At 43.3% G+C, this 26,502-nt stretch overlaps 1 protein-coding gene across 4 annotated transcripts in view; it reads left to right on the plus strand.

Moving 5' to 3' along the window:
- LZIC (leucine zipper and CTNNBIP1 domain containing) overlaps window positions 1–10,132 on the plus strand; it is a 15,249-nt gene extending 5,117 nt beyond the window's left edge. For all 4 annotated transcript variants that reach the window (XM_082750535.1, XM_082750537.1, XM_082750536.1 and 1 more), the window contains 6 exons: window positions 1,501–1,609; window positions 2,578–2,713; window positions 4,589–4,687; window positions 6,545–6,640; window positions 6,818–6,899; window positions 7,481–10,132. In XM_082750535.1, coding sequence (XP_082606661.1) covers window positions 1,501–1,609; window positions 2,578–2,713; window positions 4,589–4,687; window positions 6,545–6,640; window positions 6,818–6,899; window positions 7,481–7,539 — 581 coding nt within the window. In that variant the 3' untranslated portion in view covers window positions 7,540–10,132. The remainder of the gene's footprint in view (window positions 1–1,500; window positions 1,610–2,577; window positions 2,714–4,588; window positions 4,688–6,544; window positions 6,641–6,817; window positions 6,900–7,480) is intronic.
- The last annotated feature ends 16,370 nt before the right edge of the window (window positions 10,133–26,502 follow it).

Genomic DNA, 26,502 nt, shown 5'->3' on the forward strand with positions numbered 1-26,502 from the left:
CCCATGCTGGATGGGGAGCCTGCTTAAAACAAGCAACCAACCAATGAAAGTGGCATAAGTACTGACTAGTAAACGGGGTTGGGGTAACTGGCTCCCCATTTGAAAGAAAATAAAAGTTAGACTCCTATTTTACAGCATTAACAAAAGTTGCAAGTGGCTTAAAGAGCTGAATGTTAAAAAAGAAAAGTTTATGTAACTCTTAGATACAGTATATATATATTTTTAAATCTTGAGATGGTTAGGGCTGCCTTCGTGGGACATAAAACTAGGAAGCCTTAAAGGAGAAGATAGATTTGGCCACTAAAATAATTTATTGTGGGGCACCTGGGTGGCTCAGTGGGTTAAGTGTCTGCCTTCAGCTCAGGTCGTGATACCAGGGTCCTGGGATGGAGCCCTGTATCAAGCTCTTTGCTCAGTGGGGAGCCTGCTTCTCCTCCCTCTGCCTGTGCTTTCTTACTCTCTTTCTCAAATAAATAAAATATTTTTTAAAAATAATTGGTCATGACAAACACAGTGAAATTTAAGAGACGAGATAATATTTGCAACGTAACTACAAAGGCTTTGTACTCCTATAAATCAGTAAGGGAAAGATAATCCAGTGGAACATGGGCAGATTTCCAAAGAAGAAATCATATCAAAAGTTGTTAATGTCCATAAGGTAAATGTAATGTAAGGTAAATATAAGACCAACAAGATAAGGCTAGGAGTTTTCTGAGTCCTGGAGAGTAATAGGTAAGAATAAAAAATGTTATAATAAAGGGGCGCCTGGGTGGCTCAGTGGGTTGGGCCGCTGCCTTCGGCTCAGGTCATGATCTCAGGGTCCTGGGATCAAGTCCCGCATTGGGCTCTCTGCTCAGCAGGGAGCCTGCTTCCTCCTCTCTCTCTCTCTCTGCCTGCCTCTCTGCCTACTTGTGATCTCTCTCTGTCAAATAAATAAATAAAATCTTTAAAAAAAAAATGTTATAATAAAGCTTTTTGTAACAGAAAGTCACACCTTATCTATTTCTTTATTAAAACTGTGTTTTCAGTTATCAGATTTGTTTAAAGTAAGATAGATTAATAGTGAAGACTTCTTTTTTTTTTTAAGATTTATTTATTTATTTGAGAGAGAGCACAAGAACACAGGCCAGGGGAGCAGCAGGCTGAGGCAGAGGGAGAGGCAGAAGCAGGCTCCCAGCTGAGCAAGGAGCCCAATAAGGGGCTCAATGCCAGGACCCTGGGATCATAACCTGAGCTGAAGGCCGCTGCTTAACTTGCTGAGCCACCCAGGTGCCCCACTAGTGAAGGTTTCTGCTTAACTTGTCAAGTCAGTTAGGAAGCCTGCCATGCATTTTGGTGGGATGCTACTCGTGTATTAGTTAAACTTTTATATGTAAAATGAAATTCTCTTTGCACAACTGTCGCTCAGAAAAAGTATAGCCCATTTTAAATTGTACTGGTATGTTGAATCATTTCAAATAACCCAGTACACACCGTATGTGGGCTTATTGTTCTACTCAGAGATCGAAATGGCTTCCAGAGGAAAGACAGAGACAAGCAAATTAAAGCAGAATCTAGAAGAACAGTTGGATAGACTGATGCAGCAGTTGCAAGATCTGGAGGAGTGCAGGTAATTGTCTAACGAAACGCTGCTCTGCTGGCCGGTGCCTTTTTCTCGGCCAGGTGCCCGGCGGTGGGTGCAGGCCCATGTGTGATTTTGGTTTTCCCTGCCGTGTTCTTCACAGTGCTTTGAAGTAGAAATAGCAGCACCTACCTTGTCTCTCTTTAGTATTTAAAGTGGTCCTGCCTGGTATATACTTGACCTTCTAGTGTATTTTCAACCTTAACTGTTCAAAGGACCAAAACTGTTCATGGCCTTTTTCAACACCTTTGAGAGGTGGTTGGAGGTATTTCAAATGAAGAGGCCAAAACGATGCTTGGCCCAGAATAGGTGCTGAAGAAATGAGAGCTGCCATGATTTGTAGTAAATGTTTAATAAATGACTTGTTCACTTAGTGAATAAAAATAGCCTCTTGGCTAACTGAACATAATAAAAAAAAAATAGCCTCTTCCTCAGGTGACAGGTAATACATTGCTGTTGTATTTCATGATGCACAAAATTTTACCTGCCGCTAAGGATGGGGGTAAAAGTATCTGCTATTTTGTCAAGTACCTGTTGTTTGTCACGGACTTCTATAGTTCATGTAATGCTCATAGCAGCTCTATGAGGTAGGTACTGTATCATCGGTGGCTTATAGATCAAGAAACTGAGGCTTGGCTGTGTTAAATGTCTTGCCCAGGCTTACGCGTTGATTCATAGACGGCTTAAAAGGAAGTTATTATGTGGTTTGTTGAGTGTGCCTCGTTTTGGTAAAAGAAAAATGTTTAATTATCAAAGTAACCACATTGCAGGAAAACGCCCATATTACCAACATCTGAACCCATCTGTTATTAGCATTTTGTCCTTTCCTTTCAGCCTTGTCCCCACAACATATTTTTTGTAAATATATGTAGCTGAAGTCTTGGGGTACAAATATTAAGATTGCTTTTTTCACTTGGAACTCTATGCTTTTCTCTGTTATGTTCACTGCACTTCAGAGAGGAGCTCGATACAGACGAATATGAAGAAACCAAAAAGGAAACTCTGGAGCAGCTAAGTGAATTTAATGATTCCCTGAAGAAAATCATGTCTGGAAATATGACTCTGGTCGATGAGCTAAGTGGAATGCAGCTGGTAAGCATAATTTACTTACACTGGTGACACAGGTGATTTTCTCTCTTTTTTAGTAAGTATGTTTAAAATAGAAAAAAACTCTGGGGGTTTGACTTCTGAGCGCTGAGTGTCTGTGTACAGGTAGAGCAGCATAAGCTTCCAGATCTTCATTTGGTAGTGTATTTGGCTCCAGTGACATGCACAGAAATAGCAAAAGGAAACTATTTTTTTTTTTAATTTAAATTTTAGGTAGTTAATGTACAGTGTGATTGATGTTGGTTTCTGGAGAAGAATTCAGAATTCAGTGATTCATCAGTATGTGCCCTGCTTAACACCCCTCCCCCGTCTAGCTCGTCCGCCGCCCACCCTCCCTCCCATTTATCAAAGATAAATGATTCTTTTTTTTTTTTTAAAGATTTTATTTATTTATTTGACAGAGAGAAATTACAAGTAGATGGAGAGGCAGGCAGAGAGAGAGAGAGGGAAGCAGGCTTCCTGCTGAGCAGAGGGCCCGATGCGGGACTCGATCCCAGGACCCTGAGATCATGACCCGAGCCGAAGGCAGCGGCTTAACCCACTGAGCCACCCAGGCGCCCCAAAGATAAATGATTCTTTATCATTAGGAATCTCTTCTGGCTCATTTGCCTCTTTCCTTTTTTCCCCCTTCCCATATGTTCCTCTGTTTTGTTTCTTAAATTCCATATATGAGTGAGATCCTGTGGTATTTGTCTTTCTCTGACTGACCTATTTCATTTAGCATAATAGACTCTACCTCCATCCACATTGTTACAAATTTTAAGATTTCATTCTTTTTGATGACTAATATTCTGTTATATATATATATATATATATATATACACACACACACAAACATATTATATATGTGTGTATGTGTATACACACACACACACCCCTTTTTTCCATTCATCAGTTGTTGGATATTTGGGCTCTCTCCATAGTCTGACTATTGTTGCTAATAATGCTGCTATAAACATCGGGGTGCATGTATCTCTTGAAATCTTTATTTTTGTGTCCTTTGGGTAAATACCTAGTAGTGCAATTGCCGGACTGTATTGTAGTTCTATTTTTAATATTTTGAGGAACCTCCATACTGTTCTGTCGAGTGGCTGCACCAGTTTGAATTCCCACCAACAGTACAAGAGAGTTCCCCTTTCTCCACATCCTCGCCAATATCTGCTGTTTCTTGTGTTGTTAATTTTAGCCATTCTGGGGCTCCTGGGTGGTTCAGTCATTAGTTCTCTGCCTCTGCCTTCGACTCAGGTCAGGATCCTGGGGTCCTGGGACTGAGCCCCTTGTCAGGCTCCCTGCTAAGCAGAGAGCCTACTTCTCCCTCTCTCCCACTCCCCCTGCTTGTGTTCCCTCTCTCTCTCTCTTGCTTTCTGTTAAATAAATAAATAAAATCTTAAAAAAAAAAATCTAGCCATTCTGACAGGTGTGAGATGGTATCTCATCATGGTTTTGATTTTATTTCCCTGATGATGAGTAATGGTGAGCATCCTTTCATGTGTCTGTTAGCCATCTAGGTGTCTTCTTTGAAATAGTGTCCATTCATGTCTTCTGCCCATTTCTTAACTGGGTTACATGTCTTTTTGGGTGTTGAATTTGTTAAGTTCCTCATAGATTTTGGATCCTAACCCTAATCGGATACATCGTTTGCAAATACCTTCTTCCATTCTGCAGGCTGCCTTTTGGTTTTATTGACTGTTTCCTTTGCTGTGCAGCTTTTTAGTTCATTTTTGCTTTTGTGGAAACTAAAATTATAACAGTATTTGATGAACAAGGAAGACTATTTGTAATTGAGGACTCATCAATCAATTATTGTAATATTTAATTCATTGGACTATTTTGTTCAGTTTTTGCCTTTCTGTATTCTAGGCTATCCAGGCAGCTATCAGCCAGGCCTTTAAAACCCCAGAGGTCATCAGGTTATTTGCAAAGAAACAACCAGGTCAGCTTCGGACAAGGTTAGCAGAGGTAAAGTTTCTTCAATTTGATTTAATTGCTGGGTGTATGTGTTTTCTCAGCTCCAGAATTTCATTATGTTATTCTGAAATTTAAAAATCAGTCAGTTGAGAATGTGTAACACCACCACGAGTAAACCCTAATGTGTACGCTATGGAAGTGGGGGATTACGATGTGTCAGCATAGGTTCAGCTGTTGTAACAATGAGCCACTCTGGTGGGGCATGTTCATGATGGGGAGGCTCTGCATGAGCAGAGGTGAGGGGTGTATGGGAAATCTTTGTACCTTTCACACAATTTACTGTGAACCTAAAACTGTTCTGAAAAAATAGTCTGTTAGAAAAAATTAATTGGTGATTTTTTTTTTAAAGATTTTATTTATTTATTTGAAAGAGAGAGAAGAAGCAGGGGGAGAGAGAGGGAGAAGCAGACTCCCCACTGAGCAGGGAGCCTGATGCAGGGTTCAATCCCAGGACCCTGGGATCATGACCTGAGCCTAAGACAGATGCCTAATGGACTGAGACACCCACGTGCCCTCGGTTTTTTTTTAATATTTATTTATTTTAGAGAGAGAGAATGTGGGAAGGGGGAGAGAGAAACAGCAGACTCCTCCCTGAGCTTGGAGCCCAGCGCAGGGCTTGATCTCACACTCCTGAGATCATGACCTGAACCGAAACCAAGAGTCAGGCCTTTAACTGACTTTGCCATGGAGGGGCCTCTAATCAGTTGATTTTAGAACCACAACGCATAGTTTTCTGACAGAATTAGTCTTTATAGCAATTATTATTGGTGTTGAATATGGAGGTTTAAACATCATATGACAGTTAAAAGTGCTACTAACTGCTTCTACTTGGACCCCACCTTTAAGGTTTTACCATGCACTTGGAGCCCTGAATTGAAATTCTAGCAAGAATCCATTAGCGATATTGCTCTCTGTGTACATGGCCTTTGTTATCTAAGAATTTCAAACATCTCTATAAACCTGGTACTTGAGAAAGTCTGTATATAGACTTGAATATAATTAAGACATTAACAAGTTGTTTGCAACCACTGGTGGTAATTCAGTAGCATGGTGGTAATTCAGTAGCATAGTGGTTAGAGCACAAACATAGGTCAGACTGGCAGGATTGGTGTTGCTGCTCTACTGTGAAGGTAGGTGACCTTGGGAAGTTATTATTATTATTTTTAAAGACTTTAGGGGCGCCTAAAGGGTGGCTCAGTTGTTAAGCGTCTGCCTTCGGCTCAGGTCATGATCCCAGGGACCTGGGATGGAGACCCACGTCAGGCTCCCCACTCAGAGAAAGCCTGCCTCTCCCTCTCCCACCCCCCTGCTTGTGTTCCTTCTCTCGCTGTGTCTCTCTCTGTCAAACAAAGAAATAAAATATAAAATAATATTTTATATTATATATATATTATATTTATATATGTTTATATTATAAATAAATTAATAATATTTTATTTATTTATTTGACAAAGACAGCAAGAGAGGGAATAAGAGCAGGGGGAGAGGGAGGACAGGCTTCCCGCTGAGCAGGGAGCCAGATGCAGGGCTCCCTCCCCACCTAAAATTAGTAAATCTTTAAAACTTAAAAAAAAAAGAAGTAGTAGTAGTAATTCTGGGGGCACCTGGCTGACTTGGTCAGAAGAGCATGCAACTCTTGATCTCAGGGTTGTGCGGGGGCACCTGGCTGACTTGGTCAGAAGAGCATGCAACTCTTGATCTCAGGGTTGTGCGTTTGAGCCCCATATTGGGTTGGGGGATTACTTTAACAACAACAAAAAAGTAGCAGTAGTAGATATGAAAAGTTGGATTTTATGGGCAGAATGTTTTTAACTTAAGTACCATGTACTTTGCATCCGTCCTTTTCAGATGGACAGAGATCTCATGGTAGGGAAGCTGGACAGAGGCCTGTACACGCAACAGAAAGTGGAGATACTAACAGCTCTCAGGAAACTTGGCGAGAAGGTACCTGTATTTAATTTAATATTAAATTAAAAGGTATAAAGTATCTGGTACAGAACTTCTTGATCTGTGATCCAGTTTTTGGTCCTGAGACATTCCTAACTGTGTTTCTTAGAACCACTTGTTAACATTTGAATCCACTTCCATGGGCTTAGTTTTGTTTTGTTTTGTTTTGTTTAGCTGACTGCAGATGATGAGGCCTTCCTGTCAGCAAATGCAGGTGCTATACTCAGCCAGTTTGAGAAAGTGTCCACAGACCTTGGTGAGTACCCTTGTAGTTGTGCAAGCCGAGCATGTGTTACTGCCCCAGGTCACTGGATACCATGGGAGAGATAACAGGATGGCCTTATCTTGAGTTAAAAGGTAAAACCAGGGGCGCCTGGGTGGCTGAGTGGGTTAAGCCGCTGCCTTCGGCTCAGGTCATGATCTCAGGGTCCTGGGATCGAGTCCCGCATTGGGCTCCCTGCTCAGCGGGGAGCCTGCTTCCCTCTCTCTCTCTCTGCCTGCCTCTCTGTCTACTGTGATCTCTCTCTGTCAAATAAATAAATAAAATCTTAAAAAAAAAAAAAAAAAGTAAAGTAAACTCAAATTTTATATATTCCATTTTGCATTTAAAGCTAGAATGAGGATCTATAGGCAGTAAATCACCCCACGTATGTCAGATGTTTGTTCAGGGGAAAGAAACTGGGAATTGGCACTGGGAAGGTTGGAGGCAATGCTCTGATAATACAAGCTAATTTCATTTCCTGTTTCAGTATCTGTGGGAGAGATTTTCCCCTTGGTACCTGGAATTATAAATGCATATGAAATAACCTTTTGTTTATCATGTGTCTTTCTCCTTAGGCTCCGGAGACAAAGTTCTTGCATTGGCAAGTTTCGAAGTTGAAAAAACAAAGAAATGACATGGTGTGGAGCCTTGGGACATTGATCACATTCTTGCTGTAAATGGCAGTTGTCTTCTAGGGGTTTTGAATCATTGCAATGAAATCAAGAGATTCTTGAAATGCACTGATAAGCTAAGAAAAGGTGACAGGAAAACATACTTGTGGCTTCTGGTTATACCCTTCATCATTGTGCTTTGTGTAGGGCCACCTGCCTCAGTCATCCCAGACTTGTTGGGATGAGGGACCCGTTGGACCTTATTCATTATGTCTTATGTGTTTTTTTAGAGAGAACAGAAAACAGTTTCTCTGCCTGTTTTTATTAAGCTTCCTTGTTTTTAAGTGCTGACAGTAAATGAAAAGATGTGAACTAAGGATTATTTTTGCTCATGATTCATCCGCACTTATCGGAGTGAATAGTGTACCAGCATCGGTCGGCCTCATGTGTGGTCACAGAATCGGAGTTCCGAGCGATCTTAGAAATCCTTTTCATTTGATAAACGAGAAAGCTGAGGCTCAGAAAGAGCAAGTTGACTTGCTTCAAGTCTCATCCAAAACAGAGCTGGTGATAAGGCTTGGGTGTTCTGACTCTCAGTTTTGTGTCCATTGAGTTTTATTTCTGTATTTTGTGCTGTTTTTAAAAACGAATTAACACATATTTGGGCAAGTCTGTGTTTATGAAAAATTCAATGTCTCAACAGAAAGTTGTCACTAAGGGACCTTTCCCCAGCCTGTGAGGCCTCCTTATGAATGGGGCCCATTGTATCTCTGAGTTTTGAGCTTGGAACAATGGGAGCCCTGTTGAGAGTCTCCTGGAGTAACTTAACCTCCTGCCGTTGTTTCACCAGGGAAGCAATTGAGAGCGGCAGCTGGAGGCCCTCCGTGTGTGTGACCTCTTCGCTGAAACCCAGAAGGTGGTGACTGCAAACTATTACTTACTCTTGAGTTTGTGGAGAAACACAAACTAAGTTACGAGGAAAAGCATACTCTTGAGTTTATGTTTCTCTGCGTGCTCAAATACGGAGATCTCCCATGCATGTGTCTGTGAGCTTAGAGTCTAGCCTCTGGCCACTTTATATTTTTTCATGTATTTCTCAGTTTTCTTTTTCTTTGCACTTTATACAAATTTAAAACATTTTTAAAGCTTCTTGTATACTCTAAACTCTACTAGGTGCTCTGCCAACTGGACAAATTAGGGACCTCAGCTTCATTAATGCCTTATTTGGAACTTTTAATGGGTAACTTTTTATATATGGGTTTACGCCAGTCAAAAACTCATTGAAATTGTGACAAACCAAGAAGAAGCAAATGACCTGCTATTCATCTAGACATTATGGTCAATCATCATTTCGTTATTATTCGGCATTTGTTTGTTTGTTTGATTAAGTAATCACTACACCCAATGTGGAGCTTGAACTCATGGTCTGGAGATCAAGAGTCATACACTCCACTGACTGAGCCTTCCAGGCACCCCTATTCTACAATTTTTTTTTTCAATCAAGGTGACATTCACATAACGTAAAATTCATCATTTTAAAGTGTACAATTCAGGGTGTTTAATACAGTCACAATGTTGTGCAACTATCACCATCTCATTCCAAAACATTTCACCACCCCAAAACCATCTGAGTAGTCTTCATTTCTGCCCTCCTCTTTATCCTAGCCCTCCAGCAACCACTAATCTGCTTTCTGTCTCTGTCACTGGGTTTGCCTATTCTGGGTATTTCGTAGCAAGGGCATCCTACAGGATGGGACCTTTTGTGTCTGGCTTCTTTGACTTAGTGTCGTACTTTCAAGGTTAATCTAAGTTGTAGCACATACAGCACTTCATACCTTTTAATGGCTGACAATACTTCCTTGCATGGATACCACACTGTGCTTATCCATTAATCTCTTGAACTTTTTGGCTATTGCAGATAGTACTGCTATGAACATTTGTGTAATTCTGTTTAAATACCTGTTTTCAGCTCTTTCGGGTATATACCTAGGAATGGAATTGCTGTCTGTATGTGTATTTGGGGGGATTTCTTTTTGTTTTTTTTTAAGCCATAACATGATTCCCCCTTTCCCTCCAGTAGTAGGATAAGGAAAATTAGGAATATTTGGTGTTTGAAAAGGGCCAAGATGAATCCGGAGTCCTTAATTTTGGTTTCTCTTACACTTTCTCTAAGACTAACATCAGTGAAATGTTTTATCATTAATCACATTAGTGTATTCATTTTGTAAGTAATGACTAGTCCTCAACTTAAAATTAATCTTCCTTTAAAATTTGCAAAGTTAAAAAAAAGTCGCCAAATGTGCAGTGCCTCGCAAGACACTGTCCTTCCTGGCCACGCGACGTTTGGTAGGTCACTGAATCTTGCCGAGCCTCATTTTCCTCTTCTGTTCCATGGGGATGAGTGGGTAGGACCTACGTACCACATAGGATTACTGTGGATTCCCCCTCTTCCTTCATGCAGAAAAAAGTTTTGCATTGAAGCTAATCTACTGTTTAACAGTTCTTTCAAGGGCCATATGATACATTTTGTTCCACAAATTTGGTATAATTCAGAAAAATAAAATGAATAATTTGAAAATTCTGTATAATTATAGTTATTAAATGATTTGCAAACCATGTTTCCTGTTCATATTTTACTATATTTAATTTCCTGGTTTTTTCAAGTTCTTGGGAGGTTTCAGACTGCAATAACTTATGGTACGGCAGCTCACTTTTTGCTATCCTTAGGTCAAGCTAATATTTTAATGAAAAGAATTCCTGCATTTTTCAAAGAACTGGGGTTGAAGCAAAAGTAAATTCCAATGAGCAAGTGGACAACTGGGCTGTTTAATAAAAGTTAATAAATTAAAACAATTTCTAGGGGCACCTGTCAGTCTGATGTGCGACTCCTGATCTCAGGTTGGTAAGTTCAAGTCCCACATTGGGTATATACATTCCTTTAAAATAAAGTCTTTCAAAATTTAAAAAAAAAGAAAATTTCTATGTTCCAGTCCTTTGTGTTTTCCTGTGAGTGGTAAGATAGGTATGCTGGGTGGGTGGGTGGTAAAGGAGGAAACCAGGCAGCAGAATGAGTTGTTCCCAGGAAGGAGTTGGAGTTGAGACAGATAGATTGTTAACTTTGATTGTTAGGCATTTTTTTGAAGACAGCTCAGCCAAAGAACAGTCATCTTAAGCAAAATAAAAGACTGTACAAATCCACCACTGGTTGGTATCTTATTACAGTGAGTGATGGATAGTTTGAAATTATTACAGAAAAAATAAACCCAGACCATTTTGCCTAGGGCTTTTCAACCACTTTCCTGTCTGGGTGTTTTTTTTTTCCCCCTCTCCCCTTACTCTATTCATTACTAAGGCCAAAGAATGCCCTTCTTTGCGTCTCAAAATGTTTTTCAGCATTAATATGTAAATTAAAACTGTCAGCATTCCCACAGTCCCCCATGAACACACGGCAATTGCTTCCAGTCTGTTTGGCCCTGGAACTAAAAAGATTTAGAAACTGGGTTAACTAGTATTTAATATTTTCATTAAATTACAAAAAGCAGGTTGAAAATATGGTTCTTCTAGATATTCCCCTGGACTGTGGCCTTTTGACATCCTAACTCACTTTGTTTTTGAAGTCTCTCTCCCTGCCCCACTGCAAGGAGACTAAGCTGCTGAAAGCCTCTTGCCCCAGGGCCCACCGCGCTGCCGCACTCAAGAGTTCCTGGCAGAGTCTGTTGTCCACGCAGAGGCCCAGGGAAGTTGAGAGGTTTGAGGCTGTCCGCTGGAAGCCTCGTAGTGCTTGGCTGTTTTTCCTCTGGAAAAGACCACATTCCTTATGGCCTCACAATGGACTGTAATTAAAAATAACTAAACAAGTAAAATTACTTTCTGTAAAGAAGGTGAGGCAGGGCGGGACACCCGGGTGGCTCAGTCGGTTAAGCGTCTGCTTCTGCGGTGGTGATCCCGGATCCTGGGATCGAGTCCCGCATCAGCCTCCTTGCTCTGCAGGGAGCCTGCTTCTCCCTCTGCCACTCCCCCTGCCCTCTCTCAAACAAATAAATAAATAAAATCTTTAAAAAAAAAAAAAAAAGGTTAAGGAGAGTCACCAGCTTTTTGTTTTGGGTTTTTTTGTTTTTGTTTTTGTTTTTGTTTTGGGTAAAGAGGAAGATTAGGTAAGGGTTTTCCCTAAGATAATGCACCAGCCACAGATCTCTGCCACTTCAGGAACTTTGGAAGTCTTCCCACAGGAACCTGTGACTTCGTGTTATAGTCGTAATTTCAATACATGATTTAAGAGCTTAGGTTATCTTGGTTATGTATGTTTACTCTAAACCATCTGAGTAGTCTTCATTTCTGCTAAATTGTCATTGTGGGGCTGTTCTTTTCTATAAGAGGAATTTAAGGATTTTTTTTTTTTTTTTTTTTTTTGCTTATGTGAAAACCTGGTTTTTTCAGGCCTGACATCACTCCTCCAACACACGTAAACCAGACCAAGTTGAAACTGAGGTTGTTACTTGCCTTGGTAATCAAAGAAGTAGGTAATTAGTGGGGGCACCTAGGTGGCTCAGTGGGTTAAAGCCTCTGCCTTCGACTCAGGTCATGATCCCAGGGTCCTGGGATCAAGCTCTGCATCAGGCTCTCTGTTCAGCAGGGAGCCTGCTTCCCCCTCTCTCTCTAACTGCCTCTCTGCCTACTTGTGATCTCTGCCTGTCAAGTAAATAAATAAAAAATCTTAAAAAAAAAAAAAAAACTAGGTAATTTGGTAAAAGCAAGTATTTGGCCTAGATTAGATTATAACTGATTGCCTTAACCCTGTGATTTGACCATGATCTTGGGAAATTTGGTGCTTTTACTACTTCATGTATTTAAACTTTTTTTTTTTTTTTTTAGATTCTATTTATTTATTTGACAGACAGAGATCACAAGTAGGCAGAGAGGCAGGCAGAGAGAGAGGAGGAAGCAGGCTCCCCCCTGAGCAGAGAGCCTGATGCAGGGCTCGATCTCAGGACCCTGAGATGATGATCTGAGCCAAAGGCAGAGGTTTAACCCACTGAGCCACCCAGGCACCCCCCCCCCTTTTTTAAACTTTTTTTTTTTTAAGTTTCTATTTATTTACTACTTCGTGTATTTAAAAAGAAAAGAAACTTTCTTATCACAGGTTTTACATCAAGTTTAATCTAGGTTTTGGTAAATTATAACAGATTTGGGTTATAAACCTAATTGTTTATACTCCTTTATTTAAATGTTTTGTGTCGTATTTACTCAGGAAAAGAGCATTTGTACTTTATGAGCAAACAGGTAAAATCTCGGTCCATTAGCCTTGGTCTTGTGGCATTTCTTTTCATACTGTCTTGTAGAATTTTGAGTGGTCTGTTCCTCTCCAAGAAAATACCATGAGCAAGACCACGTAAAGGAGCACATAGAGACCTACCGAATCCACTTGCCAGCCTCCGAAAGGAGAATGAGGACCCGGTCTTGAACTCGGGAGCTTGGAGGGGAAAGAGGGATGTAAGCATGTGCTCGTTCATGTGCCTCCTGGGAGTCTGACTGGACCAGTGGCACGTCTGCTCCCCTCAGGCACTTGGGCCTCCCACAGAGCTGCCCTCGCCAGAGCAGGAGGTTAACTGTGCCCGGTTAATTCTGTTGCCATCAAAGCACTGGGCAAGTGGCGCACTCTAGGCCCTTTTGGCTTGAAAAACTCAAACTGTGCTTTTCCCTGGTGCGAATTAGGTCTCGAGATTAGAGAGAAGAAAACATGTTTTGAAAAATCTTAACAGTAATTACTATGTGGGAGAAAGGACAGTTTCTATCTGCTACCTCTTCTGACTATGATGTCATTTCTTCTTTCCTCAGACATTTTCTGAGCACTGATCTATGCCAGACCCTTTGCTTGGGTCTCTTTTGTTAAATTTTCTTCCTCCCTCCTCTCTCTCTCTCTCTCTCCCCCCCTCCCTTCCTTCCCTCTTTTTTTTTAATATTTTATTTATTTATTTGACAGACAGAGATCATAAGTAGGCAGAGAAGCAGGCAGAGAGGAGCGGGGGAGGGAAGCAGGCTCCCCGCGGAGCAGAGAGCCTGATGCGGGACTCGATCCCAGGACCCTGAGATCATGACCTGAGCCGAAAGCAGAGGCTTAACCCACTGAGCCACTCAGATGCCCCCGCTCCTTTCCTCTTTCTCTTTCTTTCCTTCTTTCCTTCCCTCTCCTCCCCTCCCCCTCCCTTTCTTCTCTCTGTCTCTCCCAGGAGTTGGTTGTAGGGTGTCTGGGTGGCTCAGTCATTAGGCATCTGTCTTGGGCTCAAGTCATGATCCCAGGGTCCTAGGATTAGGCCCCACATTGGGCTTGCTGCTCAGCAGGAAGACTGCTTCTCCCTCTCCCACTTGTGTTCCTGCTCTCACTATCTCTCTTTCTGTCCAATAAATGAATAAAATCTTTAAAAAAAAAAAAAAAGAATCAGACATTTAACTGATTGAGCCATCCAGGAGCCCCCATCAAATATTCTAAATTGGTGGGGTGCCTGGGTGGCTCAGTGGGTTAAAGCCTCTGCCTTCCGCTCAGGTCATGATCCCAGGGTTCTGAGATGGAGCCCTGGGTCGGGCTCTCTGCTCAGCAGAGAGCCTGCTTCCTCCTCCCTCTCTCTCTGCCTGCCTCTCTGCCTACTTGTGATCTCTGTCAAATAAATAAAATCTTTAAGAAAAAAAAATATTCTAAATTGGATATTGGATAGAGTCTTTCTTAAAAATATTTATTTATTGGGGGGTGGGCAGCAGGAGAGGGAGAGAGAGAACCTCCAGTACATTCTGTGCTGAGCGCAGAGCCCCACAAGGGACTCGATCCCAGGACCCAGAGATACGATCTCAGCAGAAACTCAAGAGTCAGGCGCTCAACTGACTGAGCCATCCAGGCGCCCCTGGTGTCTTCTTTTTTTTTTTTTTAAATGACTCTTTGGGAGGCACCTGGGTGGCTCAGTTTGTTTGTTTGTTTTTTATTAAAGATTTTATTTATTTATTTGACAGAGAGAGACACAGCGAGAGAGGGAACACGAGCAGGGGGAGTGGGAGAGGGAGAAGCAGGCGTCCTGCCACAGCAAGGAGCCCCATGCGGCTCCGTCCTAGGCGCCCTGGTGGCTAGTTGTTAAGTGTCTGCCTTCAACGGGTCATGATCCCTGATTCTTTGGAGCCCCAGGTCTGGCTCCCTGCACAGCAAAGGTCTGCTTCTCTTCCACCCTCTGCCCCTCTACCCTGCTTGTGCTTCCTTACTGTCTTTCTCTCTCTCAAGTAAATAAATAAAATCTTTTTTTAAATGACTGTTTAAGGGTGCCTGGGTGGCTCAGTGGGTTAAGTGTTTGCCTTCAGCTCAGGCCCCTGGGATCGAGCCCCACATTGGGCTTCCTGCTCCGTGGGGAGCCTGTTTCTCCCTCTCCCTCTGCTGCTCCCCCTGCCTGTGCTCGCTCTCTCTCCTTCTATGTCAAATAAATAGATAAAATCTTTTTTTAAATGACTCTTTAGTATTTATATAATTAGTAGAGGTTTATGAGCGCCTGGGTGGCTCAGTCAGTTAAGCGTTTGCCTTCGACTTGGGTCATGATCCCAGGGTTCTGGGATTGAGCCCCAAGTTGGGCTCCCTGCTGAGCGGGGGTCTGTTTCTTTCTGTCCCTCTTGCTCTCTTTCAAGTAAATAAATAAAATCTTTTAATAAAAATAGAGGTTTAGGGGTGCCTGGGTGGCTCGGTGGGTTAAGCATCTGCCTTCAGCTCAAGTCATGATCTCACGGTGCTGGGATCGAGCCCCACATTGTCGGGCGGGGGGTCTGCTCAGCAGGGAACCTGCTTCCTCCTCTCTCTCTGCCTGCCTCTCTGCTACTTGTGATCTCTCTCTGTCAAATACATAAATAAAATCTTTTAAAAAATAAAATAAAAATAGAGGTTTAGATATCCAACGGCATTACCAAGAGGTTTGCTTTACAGTGATAAAATTGGGTTTTAAATGAATCTAGGGAAAAAAAAAGATATCTTGGGGCCTCTGGGTGGCTCAGTTATCAAGCATTTGCCTTTGGCTGGGGTTATGATCCTAGGGTCCTGGGATCGAGCCCTGCACTGGGCTTCCTGCTCGGCGGGAACCTGCTTCTCCTTCTCCCACTCCCCCCGTTTGTGTTCCCTTTCTCCGTGTGTCTCTCTCTGTCAAATAAATAAACACAATCTTTTAAAAAAATTAAAAATAGAAAAAGATATCTGTTACTCTACCATAGTTAGCTGGGTCCATCACTTTAATATATATCTATGTATCGTAAAAGAATATCACACTTGGAAATAATCCTGATCTATATAATTTGATGTAAGTGATCTTTCATCTATAATTTTTACTTCACCATTTGGTCAATCCTGGAAACTACATAGCTCATGAAAGTATTTGTGCCATTTCTCAAATTCCTTCAACTTAAAATATTCCATGTCCCAAGGGGCCATATTTTGAGGGAGCACATCCTGAGCCCTGTCACTCTGTTTCTAGTCCCGATCCTGCCACCCTTTTATGTCTGTCCCACTTTGTCAATCTGCCTTCCGTGTGAGAGGTGCCCTTTCAGTACTTAGAAGCAGGCAGCTTCCTCAGCTCTGAAGACAAGGGACAGGGAGAGGAATCCCAGCAGAGAGAATTTGCTAAGTTTCTCTCAGTTCACTACACTTATCTCATCTTTACTATACTTTCTCAACATCTTTCCATGACTTTCCACTCTTCATCAAACCTAGCATAAAACCACTCAGGTTTAACTGTTTCTCTGGGTCTTCATCTCCTTATGAAGACCCCCGTGTCACATAAAACTTATATTAATTAAAATTTTATCTTTTCTCTTGTTAATGTCTTTTATAACAGGGGTCCCAGTCAACAACATTAAAGGGTAGAGGAAAGATATTTTCCCTTCCCTGTAGTAGTATTCCAAGTTTCTCTCCATTTAATATTCTCTAAAACAACACAAATACTTTCAAATATTCATGTAGCTATTTTGTGAAGAGTGGCTATTAAATGTGTAAATTGCTTTGAAACTACGGTGTAAGGAACTGTATAAGAGTTAAATAATACCACTTTTATTAAAATATTTTACATCTCAAGGGCCCCAAGGGTCTCAGTGGGTTGGGGCCTCTGCCTTCGGCTCGGGTCATGGCCCCAGGGTCCTGGGATCGAGCCCCACATCGGGCTCTCTGCTCAGCTCAGCAGTGAGACTGCTTCCCCCTCTCTCTGCCTGCCTCTTTGCCTGCTTGTGATCTCTGTCAGTTAAATAAATAAAATCTTTAAAAAAAAAAAGAATAAAATATTTTACATCTCAAAACATGCATTTTAAGAACACTAAATAAAATGGAGGAACCATATTTGCTTTGATTAAGGGAAGCTCATGTTCGTATTCTAGATATTTGAAGTAATGGGAAATTAAGGTCATAAAATGAACTGGGAGTACTTAACGTGGGAAAAAGCCTACCTTTGTTACTTTTGTTTTTTTCTTTTCCTGGAAGTGAGATAAGTTACTTTTTCTGTCCTATTTCCTTTACATGGTAAAAGTTCTGCTAAGGAGATTTTTTTTTTTTTAAGATTTTTATTTATTTATTTGACAGATCACAAGTAGGCAGAGAGGCAGGCAGAGAAAGAGAGAGGAGGAAGCAGGCTCCCCACTGAGCAGAGAGCCCAATGCGGGGCTCGATCCCAACCTGAGCCCAAGGCAGAGGCTTTAACCCACTGAGCCACCCAGGCGCCCCTCTGCTAAGGAGATCTTATAATAAATAACCCAAGACATTCTGCTGAAAGAATGTGCCTGAGTTTATGGGAATTTGTGTTAATATTACAGATAGTCTCAGCAGGGTGCCATTAGCTGCAGAAATGGGAGGCATATTAAAGCTAGCCTCTTTATCTTTTCCAGACACCGCAGTCCCTTTCGCATGCTGTTTCTATGTGTCTCTTACTCTGAAAAGAAATTAAATGGAAATTGCCCGCTCAAAGTTGTTTTAAAAAGTCGCCAAGTGTCACCTGTATGCTTGCTTGAGGACTCCCTGCCTCCCGCGAGCCTGTCTTCTCTTTCCGAAGAAAGCTTTTCTACTTATTAGTGAAATAAGTGTCCCTTTCTGGTCTGTCTGTACTTAGCCACCAATTAGTAAGATGAGCAGAAATGCTCCCATGCTGAGCATGTGCTAGGGGCACCGAGAAAGCTGACTGATTCATGATGCAAGCTATACAAGCACCTTTTTATCTCCCAGGAGAGGTTCTCAATAGGTTTGGTCTACCCCTGGAGCCTGGAGCTATTTCAGGCTTAACTACTCATTAAAGTCAACCGAAGATATTGCAAAAGCCTTTGGGTTCTTTAGGTGAATTGCCTCCGCTCGAATTCAGCTAAGAATAGTTCACTTTTACTCTCCAGGGCTGCTTCCAACTTAACCAGAACTTTCCCCTCAGCCTTGCGCCCCACAAAATGTTGAGGCCCGTGACAAGCCTAGCTTCTGATTAAAGACCCAGGACACTTGCTGTGAATACACGCCCATCTGCTAAAGCTGAGCCCAGGAATATGAGATAAGAAATCAGGGCTTTGCCCAGAGAAAAAAACAACCACCCAGAATTTTTTTTTTTTTTTCTACACAGAAGATAAATTATTTTTTTAAATGCAAAAAACTTTGGCTCGGGTCGAGATTCCGGGGTCGTGGGATCGAGTCCTGTGTCCGGCAGTGGGGGGGGTCTGCTTCACCCTCTCCCTCTGCTTCTTCCCCTTTCTCTCCCCCACTGCTTATGTTTTTTCTCTCTCTCTTAAATAAATAAAATCCTTTAAAAAATAAAAAAAAAATAGATAAATGTAAAAAAAAAAATACCTAACCTTTGATCAGAGAAGGGTGCCTGGGTGGTTCAGTGGGTTAAGCCTCTGCCTTTAGCTCAGGTCATGATCCCCGGGGTCCTAGGATCGAGCCCCGCATGGGGGCTCCCTGCTCAGAGGGGAGCCTGCTCTTTCCTCTCCTCCCCTCTCCTGCTCTCCCTCGCCATCTCTGTCTCTCTCTCTTTCTCAAATGAATAAAATCTTAAAAAAAAAAAATAAACAGTGATGAGAGTACATAGCACTGTGCCAGACCCACCCATCATAAATTAGGTCCCTACTATGACTTTCTCTCCTGTGCATGTGGAGCTCATTATGGAACTGGTAGCTTTGGAGCAACTGGCAGAAGGAGGGGCGTTCCTGGGCAAGGTGGAGCCAGCCCTCACAGGAAGACGCTCCTCTCGTATTTTCATAGAAGTAAGCACAGAAAGGAGTCGATTTGTTTCTGAAAACTGGTAAAATCATCATTGCATCCATAGATCCAGTGAAAAAAATCAGGGTTGAGGATGCTAAACTGTTTTGTGAATGATCAAGGTAGTTTTAGGCCAATGATACACCAGTTTTATGCACTACCCTACCTGTTGAAGGCTTCAGGGAAATTAAAGCAGTTGTTTGGGGGTTAAAGCAAGGTGGCGTAGGATGAGAAAAGCAATAGCCTCTACCATGTATTTGGTTCCCATCAGAAGGGAAAATGCCTTGATCATCCCCACTTTGATAGGTTGGAATATGACTCACCATCCCACAATTTTGGGCTTGGCCATGGCATTGCACATACCCAATGGAGTGTCTATGGATATGACTTCTGGAGAGGTCTTCAGTGTGCATCCATGGTCTAGCTTGGCCCTCTTGCTCTTTTGTCATTCGTCGTAAGAGGAGTACGACCCGGGGGCACCTGGGTGGCTCAGTGGGTTAAGCCTCTGCCTTCAGCTCAGGTCATGATCTCAGGGTCCTGGGATTGAGTCCCACATCGGACTCTCTGCTCCGAGGGGAGCCTGCTTCCTCCTCTCTCTCTGCCTGCCTCTCTGTCCACTTGTGATCTCTCTCTGTCAAATAAATAAAATCTTTAAAAAAAAAAAAAAGAGAGAGAGAGGAGTATGATCCGTGTAGCCTCCAGTCTGAGGAGAATGAGGTGACAAGTGAACAGACTTAATCCCATCCTGAAGCTAATCCCTGCGGATCCCAACCCAAACCAGCAGAGTCAGTCAACCCACAGGCTGAAGTAGACCCACACCAGGCAATTTGCAGACTCCTGAGCAAAAATTGTGTTTGTTTCTGCCATTGAGTTTTTTTTTTTTTTTAAGATTTTATTTATTTATTTGTCAGAGAGAGAGGAGTGAGAGTGTCAGGTAGACGCAGAGGGAGAAGCAGGCTCCTCGCCAAGCAAGGAGCCCGATGTGGGACTCGATCCCAGGACCCTGGGATCATGACCTGAGCCAAAGGCAGCTGCTTAACCAACTGAGCCACCCAGGCATCCCTCTGCCATTGAATTTTGAGGTGGTTTTTAAGGCAGCAATAGGTGACTGATACATCATTTTTAAAAAAGATTTTATTTATTTATTTGTCAGAGAGAGACACAGCAAGAGAGGGGACAGAAGCCGGGGGGGGGGGGAGAAGCAGGCTTCCCGCTGAGCCAGGAGCCAGATGTGGGGCTCGAATCCAGGACCCTGGCATCATGACCTGAGCTGAAAGCAGAGGCTTAACCGACTGAGCTATCCGGGCACCCCTAATACATCACTGTTGTTCTATTTTTAGTCCATTTTCCACGTGAAAGCCATAGTTCTCTATTTATTTGTTTATTTGATAGAGCACAGGCAAGTCAGTGGTGGGGAAGGCAGAGGGAGAGAATCTCCGGCAGGCTCTATGCTCAGCACATAGCCAAATGCAGGGTTCAGTCACACGATCCTGAGATCACGACCCTGAGATCACGACCTGAGCCGAATTCAAGAGTCGGATCCTTAACCTACTGAGCGACCCAGGCGCCCCATAGTTCTCTATTTAAATACAAACCCACCATATCACGTCCTTGTTTAAACCTCTCAGTAGTTCTTATTTTGGAATAAAGATCAGATGTTTTGGAATAAAGACCAGATGTTTAGCATGACTATAAAATGCTGTACCCTCAGTCCCTGGCCTCTTTCCCACCACTCTGCTCTCCAGCACCCCCAGCCTTCTCTCAGTTGTTTGATCTCACCATGCTTTCTTTTCTCCCCATGACCTTCTCGTGGACGGGTCCCAGGGTGTGCTGACCTCTCCTGCCCACCCTCTGCTTAGTTAATGCCTGGTTAAGTAGAACCTTAAATGTTCCATTCCCAAGGAAATTCTCCCTGACCCTAATGCAAGGTTAGATTCTCAATAGGTCTCACAGCCTGTTGTATTTCAGCTTTTAGCACTTAACTAAAGTTGCGGTAAATTATTCAATTGTGTCACTCATCTTACCCATCAGGAGAGCAAGGACAATATTTGTCTGATATGCTGCTTTATCCCCTGCTGAGCGCGATGACATGCACCTGGGAAGCAGCTAATAGTTCTTGAATGAGTGACTGAGTACAGAGACCGTGCTTGAACAAAAATCAGGGGACACAGAATAGGTCAGATGTTGGTGAAGATCTGAGTCAGTTTCACTGAAATACCCTGTGAGGACTTAGTGTAAGAGACCGGGAATATTGGAACAAGGTAAAACAAAACAAAATAAACAATCAAGGGGCGCCTGCGTGGCTCAGAAAGTTGGGTGTCTGCCTTCAGCTCAGTTATGATCTTAGGGTCCTGGGATCGGGTCCCACATTGGGCTCCTTGCTTGGTGGGGAGCCTGCTTCTCCCTCTTGCAGTTCTCCCTGCTTGTGCTCACACTCTCTCTCTCCCTGACAAATAAATAAATAAAAATCTTAAAAAAAAAAATAGACAAAACAAAACAAAAGAACACCTGCAAAGGAAGCAGTCTCTTGTGAGTCACAGAGCCAGTTTGGTTATAATAATAATGAGAGTTGGATTTCTAAATGGGACTGAATTAAAAAATGAAAACTCTGATTATAAGAGGAAATGTCCTTAGCCAAGGAACTGACGACATGGGACGTTTGGACAGTACGAGGACGAGCAGTGAGTTTCAAGCAAGTGAAGATAGTCCAAGACTGTGAAAATAAAATCAAACCTATGCCCTTTTGTATTCACAGCTTTCGGGTTCTTAGCTTTTTAAATCATGTCACAGTTCACCAGTGAGAGAAAAACTGTTCTCGGTATCAGGATATTGACAGAGAAAAAGTAAAACATACCAGGAATGACACGAGCTTTGAAAGTTGAAGTGAAAATCTCATACAGGTTCAGTAAAGCTTTCAGTCCAAAGAAAGCACAAAGGAAAGAAAATCTGGGTGGAGGGAGCTTCAACGTTTGGGTGTCAATGTCCTTACCACTTATGAACGTCTCCGGGGGAGCCTTGGGACTCACAGCCTCAGGCTTCCCTAGCACCTGCAAAGGCCTGACTTAGCCTCCTCTAGTCATCTTTACCTGACACCCCCCCACACACACTTCCATCACCGAACAGAGCCTATGGAAGCCATTACATTGTTGTCTTCAATTCACCAGCAACATACACAAATGTAAGCTAAGGAGTCTTTTAAAGGAAAAAAAAAAAAGTGGTGAAGAATTTAAAAAAATTCTTTAGCTATTAAGTATCTTGGTCTATTTCCCTTGGCTCCATAGCTTTCGGTAATTAAAATGGTTTCAACAGAGGATCCTAGAGTGCAGCTTCCTTTTTTTTTTCCTGCCTGTGTTGGCTCTCATGTTCTTTACTTAAATAATTAATAATCATTACTATCTGTTATGCAGCATGTGGGAGAAGAGTGAGTAATCTCGGATCCCAGGGCATTTGCACCAGGCCTGTCCCCTTTGCATAAGCTTTCATCTGAGGCCTTCATTAGTTGGCACCAGGGTGTACATGGGCCGTCCTCCGCCTTCAGTGTTTATTAACCATAAAAAAGAGCCCCATCTGATGCGCCAGCTGGAGGCAAATACTGCTGATGGGAAGTAATTCCCCGGAAGAGCAGTAATGAAGAAAGTGAGGGGAGGGGGACGTGGAGAAGAGAAAACCACAAAGTTCATTTAGATCGAGCTGGACCAAAATGCAAACTCTAAGTGTCTGTCACGTTACCCCAGAACCAGGCTTCGGGGTCACCAAAGAGCAAAGGATTTCAGGAACTCCCTGGCAAACATACAAATGTGAAACCGGAGGGTTTATAGTCTCAGATAGGTTTGACAATTTCTACTCTTATGACAGTGCAGAATAGGAGCAAAGCCACACGTATTTAACTGTAATAGGTCCCTCTACTTGTTCACAATCATGTAGGGCTGGGCAGTCTGCTACCTCCACAGGGCGAGGGATTGGCCCTCAGGAATGTTCTTTTTTTTCTTTTTCTTTTATTTATTTATTTATTTGACAGACAGAGATCACAAGTAGGCAGAGAGGCAGGCAGAGAGAAGGTGGCAGAGAGAAGGGGGGAGGCAGGCTCCCTGCTGAGCAGAGAGCCTGACGCAGGGCTCGATCCCAGGACCCTGAGATCACAACCTGAGCCGAAGGCAGAGGCTTTAACGCACTGAGCCACCCAGGCACCCCACTCCTCAGGAATGTTCTTCAGTCTCATCCTAAACATACGGGTAGCATTGCAACATCTGCTGATAGGGCCCTGGTATGTGCCGGGGGAAAGAGCTGTTTTATTGTTTATTCCCAGAGAGTAAAGGCTATTTGCTTTTAGGAATGGTAGTTTTTTTAAAAATTCATTTTGAGAGAGAGAGAGAGAGAGAGAGGTGGTTGGCACAAGCCAGGGAGAGGAGCAGAGGGAGAGCAAGATGGAAACTCCACATAAAGCAGCGAGCCCAATGCGGGGCTCGATCCCAGGACCCTGAGATCATGACCTGAACCAAAGGCAGACACTTACCTGACTGAGCCACCCATGCACCCCAGGAGAGTCATTTTTTAATATTTAATTGGACGATAACCAGCAGGGGAAAAGGTAACAAGTATCCTTAAAGGCTAATAAGCTAAGTATTTGGATCCAATTTGGAGTCGTATGCTGGTTTGTCTTTACTCGGTGATTGAAATGTTTCTGCACAGACAAAATACACTTACAGGACAGGCTGGTCTATCAGAACGCTCAGCCGAAGCAACGAATAATCACTTTTTTCCCATTGTTCCCAAGTGCAACAGGAACAGGATTCTGTGATGGAGGGAAACCAGAGCTCTGGGGACAGGCTGGCAGACAGCCCGATGTTCACAGCTGCGCATAGCCCACTCGCGACACAAAATATATAGATTCACTGATCTACAAAATGCTTTCATCGTTGTGCTTAATAATTCCTTATTATCTCCAAAGTAAAATTAGATGACAAGTCGTCTGCCGAAGGGAGACACAGGGGACTGGCGCGTGTCTGTGGCGCTCCCGGCCTGCTGTGCCCTTGGCCCCCTATCACTCTGCGCTCCCAAGAGGAAGAGCTGCAACACGTGTAAACAGGAAGGCAAACATCGGGACCAGAGCAAAAGACAAATTATCTCACTTTCTATCTTCCTGGAAGTTATGAATTAATACTTAAACTGTGGTTCTCAAAACACAAAAAGAATGGGAGTTCTCATTTTTCTTTATGACCAAATCTTGTCATGATTTGGTGCCAAGTCTCTTCCTTTCTCTCCCATCCTTGTTTTGTACTTGCTAAACTCCTAGGCGGGAAGACCATCTTATGGGGTAACACTCGAGGTCCACTCTTGGCAAACCTACTTGGGAAATAGCTCTCCTGCCCTGTAAGCCTGTGGCTCTGCTGTTGTTTCCCACGAGGCCCAACATTTTGACTGTTAGACTTATCCCTTTGGCACAGAGGATAAGTGTAAAGATACATACATGTCTGGGAGCACAGAGAGGCTCTCCCCAAAGCTGAAAGGATAAAATACAGAATCACAAATGTGATGCATGAAGAGCGAGGGGAGGGTTGATGGCATTGGGGTCGGGGTTGGAGCGAGGCAAGAGGAATGACTGCCCAATGGAAGGGACAGTCCTGGGCCAGGTATCTACATGGGTTTTATTTATGAATGCAACAGTGTTCGGTGGGCCTCTGCATATGCCAGATATTGTGCTAGGTGGGAGTGGTTTGCAGCGATGACGTCCTTGCCCTCCTGGAATGCATAGCCATGCTGGACTGGGGGTGAGCAGAGGTTAAGAAATGTCTCCTTAAAGACCAAATATTCAGTCAGGTGAATAAAGGAGAAGTGGAGAAGAACCACTGAGGCAAAGGGAACCACACTGCTGGAGTTCATGAAGCACAAAGCACCCTGTGATCAAGGATTAGGAAGAAAGTCTACGTGGGGCTGGAGCCCGTTCAGCCAAAGTGGTTCAGGATGAGGCTGGAGCCGGACGACGCAGGGCCTTGGAGCCACGCTCAAAAGTTTGAACTTCATCAAGGAAATGGAGAGAAGTCATTGAATAGCAGAGGACTGGCAAGATCAGAACATCTTAGGAAGGCCGGTGGGGGTGCCTGGGTGGCTCATTTGGTTAACCATCTGCCTTCGGCTCGGGTTATGATCCCAGGGCCCTGGGATCGAGCCCCGTGTCAGGCTCCCTGGTCAATGGGGAGCCTGCTTCTCCCTCTCCTTCTGCCCCTCTCCCTGCTTGTGGGCTCCCTCTCTATCAAATAAATAAATAAATGAATGAAGGAGAGAGCACTTGGAAGTTATTGTTGGAGTCGTGATAAGAGCTGAGGATGGGTTAAGAGAAGTGGAGGTGGTAGAAAGTGGGGGGACTCAAGAAGGGGTTTGGGGGCAGAAGCGACATGGGCAGGGTATGAGGGACAGAGGAGACAGCGTGTCAAGGGGACCATAAGCTTCTGGTGCAAGCAACTGTGGGGTGTGTGGTGGCAATTATCCAAGGTGGGGGATGCTGACTTGATTTAGGGACCTATTAAGTGTAAGCTGGTGTGAACAGAGCAGGTGTAAGGTCTACTGAAACTGTGGATGTTAGAGGTTTCTCTTCTTGTCTACCCATTCCCCTTCCCTCCTTCCAAATATTGGTCCCTTTCTGTCTTGTAACATTGCCTTATGCTTTCAGAATTTTCCATGTCGTGTGTGGAAGATGATACTAACATTTTCGAGGTCATATCCTTCTAGCTCTTGATCTAATAGGAAAGGGAGCTTCCCTTCATTTCCAATTCAGAAAGTTTTAGGAAATGGGTGCCTGGCTGGCTTAGTTAAGTTGCTCGGGTTATGATCCCAGGGCCCTGGGATAGATTAAGGTCTCTGCTCAGCAGGGAGTCTGCTTCTCTCTCTCCCTCTGCCCCTCCCCTGGTTTATGCACGTGCTCTCTCTCTCAAATAAACAAATAAAATCTTTTTAAAAAGGAAAAAAAAAGAAAGTTTTAGGGAAGCACTCCAATTGGGTCAGCTTGGGACATATTCTGCCTCTTAGCCAGTAGTAAATAGAATGTAGAACTTGACGGGTCCAGCTTGGGTCCCATGTCTCCCCTGTTTGCTTTTGTGGAGAGGAGAGGAGAGAATACTGTAATTGATAACATCATCAGGACCTCTGGGGGCTCGAGGGGAGGGAGGAGCAGTTTCCCAAGGGGAAGAGACAGTGCTAGGCTATCAGAACTAGCCGATGTTCCCTAGATCCTAAACCTTCAGTGTTTCATTCTAAGACTCTACAGATGGGTGGAACCTAAGTTAATCCTGAAGTAATAATGTTGTCTAGAAAGGAAGAATTATCCAGCCCTGAGCTGATAGGGTAGCCGAGGGACGGACTCACGTGGACACATTTTGGTTTCATGCATTCCTTTCCCACCTTTATTGTTAAGCATATATCTTTTTTTTTTTTTTAAGTTTATTTATTTGAGAGAGACAGAGAGAGAGGGAGAGCAAGAGCACGGGGGAGAGGTAGAAGCAGGCTCCCCAATGAGCTGGGAGCCTAATGTGGGACTCAATCCCAGGACCTTGGGACCATCACCTTAGCCCAAGGCAGACACCCAACCAATTGAGCCACCCAGGTGCCACAAGTATATGTCTCCTATTTTTTATTTTATTTTTTAAAGGTTTTATTTATTTATTTGAGAGAGCACAAGTGAGGGGGTAGGGGATGGGACAGAAGGAGAGGGAGAAACTCCCAGCTGGGCAGGGAGCCTGCCTCAGGGCTCTATCCCAGG

The sequence above is a fragment of the Mustela nivalis genome (genome assembly GCF_964662115.1).
Source record: "Mustela nivalis genome assembly, contig: HAP1_SCAFFOLD_1263, whole genome shotgun sequence".
Lineage (NCBI taxonomy): Eukaryota > Metazoa > Chordata > Mammalia > Carnivora > Mustelidae > Mustela > Mustela nivalis.